The 7,627-nt window shown below is 34.9% G+C and overlaps 1 protein-coding gene across 1 annotated transcript; it reads left to right on the top strand.

Moving 5' to 3' along the window:
- Nucleotides 1-2,238: 2,238 nt before the first annotated feature.
- Nucleotides 2,239-3,531, top strand: LOC107550207 (beta-1,3-galactosyl-O-glycosyl-glycoprotein beta-1,6-N-acetylglucosaminyltransferase 3-like). The gene has a single exon (XM_016231448.1). It carries the CDS (start codon nt 2,239-2,241, stop codon nt 3,529-3,531), a length of 1,293 nt encoding a protein of 430 aa, XP_016086934.1.
- Nucleotides 3,532-7,627: the final 4,096 nt, after the last annotated feature.

The raw sequence follows: 7,627 nt of genomic DNA, 5'->3' as shown, positions 1-7,627 counted from the left end.
GTCCATTATCCAGTTTGAATAGGTCCAATGATAATATCTTACTGTACAGTCAACCGCAGCTGCACAGAGGTGTTGATGCCGTGTGAAGTTATCTCTACAACATTATGAAAAGTACCACTGTATTTGAAGGCTACAACTTGAAGAAAACTGTAAGATTTATACGTTTCCTTTTTAAAAATACTTTGTCAGTGACGCGCCGAGTCAGACAATTTTACACTGCAATAAATAGGCCTATATGTTTCCACTCAAAATAGCTCAAAGATATTCACCTTATCAGCAAAACTGCATAAATTTAGTTTGATTTGAATTGTTTAAAACTATTGAAATAGGCTATTATTTGGCCAGTGTTAACGAATGAGATCAACTCTATTCTAAAATACTTATCTGATAACTATTTTAAACAGTTTTTGTTTTTATTTTTGTTTTTATCTTGATATATTTATTCTAAAACATAACAAGGATATTGGAGGATTTTTAGAAATAAAAATTAATGTATGGCACAAATGGCATTTATAGTCCGTATCTCATATTTCCTTAATGTCTTTATCTTTGACTGTGTTAAACATGGTGTCACGTGGATGGGAATATGCATGGAAATGATATGTGGATGAGGTTATGCATAGTAAAACAAGGCATTGTAAGCTCCATATATGGTGATTTCGGGGAGGAGACGGGGTGGAGATGCACATACGCACAATCTTCCCCTGACTGGGATTTATAAAGGAATTTTGCGCGGGTTCTGGCGTAGGCATGGTTTTATAAATCTGAAAACTTTTGTGCGTACGCAAAATCTAGCTTTTGAGCATACGTACACTTTTAGGATGAAATCTACGGAGAGTTTTATATGGGTTCTATTGGCTTTTGTCACATCCGGCGTAGACCGATATATAGATGCTGGCATAGTTTTAAATCAACTAATCAAATCTGCATGTGAGTTTGAATAAACATATTAGAGAGGAATTATCATGATTTGAAGATCTGGCATCTGTCATTCTTTCTCAGATGTATGAAGCAACATATAAAAAATAACCATCTTTTTTAGTAATCATCTTTAACCAATATTCTTTTTTTTAGGACCCAGACATACCTTAAACATTGATTTTTAAATTTTTTTAATGGCGATCTTCATTTGAAAATCTCAATATTGATTTGTGAAGTGCAAAACTTAAATGTATTAAAGGAATAGTCCACCCAAAAATGAAAATGTTTAACATTTTTGCACGAATATTCCTCCCATGTCTGGTACATGTGACAGTAACACTGAGAAACTTACAGCTGCAAACACAATCCATTCATCTCTGACAGCTCAAAAAAAAAAAAAAAAAGGTGAGCACTGTGATCTACCTGTTTAACCTGGCTAAAGTATTCATTATTAGTTTTGTGTTTTAAAGCAGGGGTGTAGACCACTGAAAACAACTTGGGTTCAATTCAGGCTCTGAAGTTCTTGCTTTGCTGTGTTTTTGGTGGGAAAATGACATTAAACATAACAGAACAAGTATAGTTCCACAAGGAACATTTGAATTTTGTTATACTTCCACAGTTCTTTGCCTTTTGATAAGAGGCAGCAAAATGTGAACATTACATGACTCTTTAATAAGCAACAGAACCATATCTGACCATTTCCTTTTGGCACCACCTACAGCTTGTGCAATGCTAAACCATTGCTTTTAACAGCTTGACCATTCCCATGATTGGTCATTATGATTGGTCATATTGCCTGTCAATCAAACTCCTGGCGAAGGGTCAATTGTTTGGAGTCTGTAGATTATAAGATCACTAGATAAGATAGAATTGTAATAGGCTATAAATACTGTTGGAGTTAAAGAATGTTAGACCCATTTCAGACTACAGATCTGGTAACCAGGTAAGACAATCAGCTTCGTCAAAGCGAACCACGTTTTTAAAACAGTGTAAGATGTGATACACAATACTTAGTTACTTTAAATAATCTTTACTGTTTTGCCTTTTTTTTCAGAACATCTTTGGTGTCCAAAAACTGTATAATTTTTTTAATTATGTTACTTATTTATTGTAATATTGGATAATCATACGCTTCAGGTAAGTGATATCAACAACGCCATTGTGCAATAATCATTAATCACTTTTGCAGAGCTTAGCTCTTCCACTTTGTTCAAGATTTACCATCTTGCCAAATGAAAGACTGATTTATTCCTCACTGGCACAGGTTTACTCTCTTGGCAGTTATTTTTGGAAAGTTATAATCTTAAAGACCTGAAAATGAGGATTAAAAATCTGAGGATTCTGAAAATGGTCTCCATCCTATCAGTGTCCCTCTTCGTGCTGAATTATCTAGGACGAAGGACAAACGGTCCTCGTAAGGAAGAGTTGGTCTTCAATAACTTACTAAAGCAAGATGCTGGAGAACTACAAGCTTGTTCTGCTATTATCCAAGGAGACATGGATGGAGTGGACAAGGAGGCTTTCAGGAAGCTCCTGGCCTCTAGAAAAAGAAAATCCCTGCTATCAGAGTCATTCTATCTCAACACCACCAAGGATTGTCTATCCTACATCAGAGATAGAAGGTTTCTGACTGTTTCTCTCAGTAATGAGGAGAAAGATTTCCCTATTGCTTACTCCATGGTGATCCATGAGAAGATTGAGATGTTTGAAAGGCTCTTGAGAGCCATTTACACTCCTCACAATGTGTACTGTGTTCACGTGGACCAGAAGTCTCCTGAGATCTTTAAACAAGCAGTAAGAGCCATTGCGTCCTGCCTGACCAACGTGTTTGTGGCCAGCAAACTGGAGAGTGTGATTTATGCCTCTTGGTCTCGAGTTCAAGTGGACATCAACTGCATGCAGGATCTGCTAAAGTCACCTGTCCAGTGGAAGTATCTGCTCAACACCTGTGGTGCTGATTTCCCCATTAAAACCAATGCAGAAATGGTTCAGTCTCTTAAACACCTGAATGGAAAGAACAGTTTGGAGTCCGAGGACATAAAGACCAAAAATTGGCGCTGGCAGTTTCATCACAATGTTACGAACGTTGTGACTCGGACAGATGTCAAAAAGTCGCCTCCACCAATACAGAGCCCTATGTTCTCAGGAAATGCTTACTTTGTGGTGTCAAGAGAGTTTGTGGAGCACATCTTCAAAAGCAAAGAGATTCAAAACTTCATGGAATGGGAGAAAGACACGTACAGTCCAGATGAGCACATGTGGGCTACGTTACAGCGGATGCCTTCAGTACCAGGATCTAATCCTTCAAACATCAAGTACCAGCAATCGGACATGAACGCGATTGCTCGTCTGGTGAAGTGGAGCTACCATGAAGGAGATCTAAAGAGTGGAGCTCCCTACCCACCATGCACTGGGACGCACAGACGGGCAGTGTGTGTCTATGGAGCTGGGGACTTGACATGGATTGTGCAGCAACACCATCTTTTGGCAAACAAGTTTGATCCAGAAGTAGATGATATAGCAATCAAATGTATGGAGGCTTTTTTAAGGTACAAAGCTATTTATGGTCGATCCTTACTAACAGTTCAAAAATCTGACATTATTTTATGATGTTTTTAATAACAGGTACCATACCTATTTGTACATTTTAATAAATATTGTAGGAAATTTTTGGGATCTTTTTTATTATTTTAAATAATCTAAATGTAATATATATATATATATATTTATATATATTCTATGTTGGTCATAATATTAATAGGATGGTGCAAATACTTTAAAACTTTTAAATAAATTAGTATTTTTTTTGTGTTTTTTTTTAAATGTCATTGAGAAAAAAAACTATTTGTACACTTCAGAGAAGCTCTCTTTCTAGGTTTCTAGTTCCTACATATTTTTCAGATTTTAACAATTAACAATCAAACTGTTAACATGTATGTTACATTGTTACATTTTGACTAGATTATTGCGATGTTACATTGTTACATTTTGTATACTATTATGTTGCCAAATTATTGCCAGAATTTTTTACCCAGGCAAGTTCAGATGCAATTTGTTAAAACTGCGATACTACAACACAGGATTGTGCTTGACATACTTTCGACTCTTTCACTGACTGCATACATTTAAAATATTTTACAATATATTTTATTGCAGGATATGCTATCCAGTATAAAAAAATATTTCACTGTAAAAAATAAATCATGAGTCTTGTAATTGTCATTAAAAAAAATTATGGTGATAATTAAAAATATTGTGCATATTTCATTAAAGAAATTGTGATTCAGTGTTGTATAGAAAATATTGAGGACTTTTTACTAATAAAACCAAGAGATAACTTAAGCAGTTTGGGGGCTTGAATTGAGGAACAGATTAAACAAAAAAAAATTAAAGGGGTCATATGATGTTGCTAAAAAGAACATTATGTTGTGTATTTGGTGTAATGAAATGTGTTTATGCGGTTTAAGGTTAAAAAAACATTATTTTCCACATACTGTACATTATTGTTTCTCCTCTATACCCTGCCTTTCTGAAACGCGTCGATTTTTACAAAGCTCATCGGTATGAAAAGCGAGGTGTGCTCTGATTGGTCAGCTATCCAGTGCGTTGTGATTGGCCGAATACCTCAAGCGTGTGACGGAAATGTTACGCCCCTTACCATATTGTGATGCCCTCTCCGGCCGGAGCATAACATAAAACCATGTCTGCATTTGTGATCGGAGAAATGACAAACAACAAGCGCTACTCTACACTGCCCAAAACTCACGTTTGAATCATCAGTGGCAAATTCTTTAAATATAAAAAACTTACTTGCAGTCTGTGAGTCAGAACAGCCGGCATTGTAGTCTACTCTACCAGGATCAGGAAACAGTCCTCCATAAAATGTGCTGCACACATCTGAATATTTGGGTTGAACTGTTCTGGAACAGTGTTGTAAATACAACTTAACCACTGATTTCTAGGCGTGTCCTCTTTTGGAAGGCCAAACAAAGTAGTTTAGCTTTCACAACGAAACACAGCGCCTTCATGGCATGGCGGCAGCAACAATACTACAGCGAGAATAAAAGTTATGCCTTCTTTCTTTGCGTGAAAATTTGGGCGGCGTTATGCAAATCTTCACACATCGTGACGTAGATATGTGGGGGGGGTGTTAGAACGAGCCATTTTAGGTAGGCGTGGCTGACTCTTAACTTTTATGAAGAATATCTCTTTGAATTTGAGACTTTAGTCTTTGCAACTTTACATATCTTCTTTATGCACCAAGAGCTTGTAACACTCCAAAGAGAAAGGAAAAATTGAAATCGCATCATATGACCCCTTTAAGGAAAGAAGGCTACCTATTTATTTTAAGAGAATTAGCTAAACTTTGCAGTTTTATTTTAGAGCTGATTGTTAGTTCCCAGCATGCTTTGCATATGGCTGGATATGGAGAGTACATTTTGAAATTAAATGCTATTTTATGTGTTTTTGAGTGAAGGAAAACATCTATTAATGTTTAATGTTCAGTTATGTTTGACATTTGAAAGAGTTTCTGTTACATTGAAGTTACCATTGTGCAGAAGAGTAGAGCTTATGGTTATGGACACTACTCCTCAAAGGCATTAAGCCTTGTTCAGTGAGCAGTAGCTTTGCTAGTGCTAGTGCAGTACTTTCCAGTATTTCTCAAGTATTTTCCTACTTGAGCTGTTTGGCTGTATATACAGTCTTTTAAATGTGCAAAATAACTCAGTGAAATACAAACAGACCTCACTCAAAATCACAGACTTTTGAGAATCAACTTAAAATAAATGAGCACATTTCACTAATTATATTAAATTCATTATGTCATAGATTAATTAATTTAGGAGATTTCACATGAGTTATTGAGGTAGATTCCATTAAAAAAAATCAAGCCTGGAAAAACTACTCAAAAATATTATGATTAAATAGCTTGTTCCATTTTTTACAGTGTTAAAGCTAAATTTACTGATGAAATCCTTTATTACGAGGGATTATCACTCCCTTCAAGTCCTCACTCATAAATAATTCATCCTTTATACTTTTCTTTATAACAATCAATAAAACTTTATTTTGAGCAAAGGTCAGGGGCACAGCAATAGATGAATCAAGCATGTTTAAATGTACGTTGTGCAGGATCAAAGAAAGAATTACCATCACTGTGCAAAAATGGCAATAATAAAGTCTTTGTGACCTTGACTCGTGTCATTTAAATGTTCTAATCATTTGACTTTGTTTCAGTTTCTTTTCTGTATTTAGGTCATTTTTGTTCTAATATCATCCAATTTTTAATAATTGATTTACTGTATATTTTAGGTATACAAGTAATCATTATACACTACTGTTCAAATGTTTGTGGTTGGTGATATCTTACATTTTCAACTGTGATAATAAAAGGAAAGGTTTCCTAAGTACTACTAATTTAAAAACAAGCATTTATAACCAATAATCCAAAAATCAAATATGGCCAAATGTCATGGTGTGAATTCCATCGCAACGCTTTCATTTTAACATTTAAAAAGTGCAAAGATGTACAGTCAAACCAAAAATTATTCAGACACCAGATATAGTTTTTTTACTAGTGGGTGCAGGACACTATGTAAGTGAGAATAGCTAAATAAAGTAAACTGTGACATACCCAAAAATTCTTCATACAAAATTTATAAAAATTTGGGACCAAAAATTATTCAGACACTTTGACCAGACCATGTTTTGCTTAAGTGTTATCTGACATTATCTGACACAGTTTAACTCTTGAGTTCTCATCATATTTTATTAATATTTTCTAAACTATAGCGAATACACTGTGATGATGTGTGAAATGTTGAAGGTGTCTGAATAAATTTTGGTTTGACTGTACCTATAGTGAAACATTTAATATATGACAGCTGACCATTGTTAATTTCCATATTTCCATAAGGGAAAATGTATGTCCTGACAGAAAAGTATCAGTACATTTTACTATTTTTTTCAAGTATAATCATATGCTACAGTTACACAAATATCCTTAAATGGTATTTCGCATACATTTGATCTTTACCGCGCAAATGTGGCTTATTGTAACATGAGAACACAGTCATGTAATCGCAGAAAATTGGACACGCGTTCTCAAATAGGCCTAACTTTTACAAATGAACTGCACTTGTCCTCTCAAGCATATTGCTTGTGCGCACTCAGACTGTGTTATAGCAATTATTTCTCTTTGCTCCTGGATTAAACTTTGTCAAATGTTATCAACCATTCAGAATAGATCCACGCCTGACCGATGAAAATCCTACTGGAAATGTCATTGGCTGTAAGTGAATTGCACCAGAAAGTCTTTCAACAGTCAACAATTGAACTTTAATTTCTTTACGATGTAAGTTTATGCTAGAAATGTTTTGGAATGGAATATTTGTCTGATTTGTACATATAAATATCCCAGTCTGCCTAACTGCATTACTACATTGTACAGTCATTACAGGTCAAAGCCATCTGATGTTCCATTTATCTAAATAAATAGGCCTAACATATATGGCTCTTAAATCACTGCTTATAAAAATTCAGTGTTGCCATATTTCGAATACCTCAATTGAACTGAGGTCATTTGTTTTATAATTTTATAATTCAATTCAGTTTGAAATCAAGCTTCCTTGTGCTGTAAGCTTTTGCAACAAAGTTACCCTATTTTAAAGACACAAATACACAGAATGAGCAAATGTTTAAGATT

Source organism: Sinocyclocheilus grahami, unplaced genomic scaffold (genome assembly GCF_001515645.1).
Source record: "Sinocyclocheilus grahami isolate Dianchi unplaced genomic scaffold, SAMN03320097.WGS_v1.1 scaffold392.1, whole genome shotgun sequence".
Taxonomy (NCBI): domain Eukaryota; kingdom Metazoa; phylum Chordata; class Actinopteri; order Cypriniformes; family Cyprinidae; genus Sinocyclocheilus; species Sinocyclocheilus grahami.
Note: the sequence above shows the minus strand (reverse complement) of the source record. Positions and strands in the feature narration are given on the sequence as shown.

Coding starts and splice junctions, on each gene's coding strand:
- LOC107550207 (XM_016231448.1), top strand. CDS start 2,239: ATGAGGATTAAAAATCTGAGGATTCTGAAAATGGTCTCCATCCTATCA.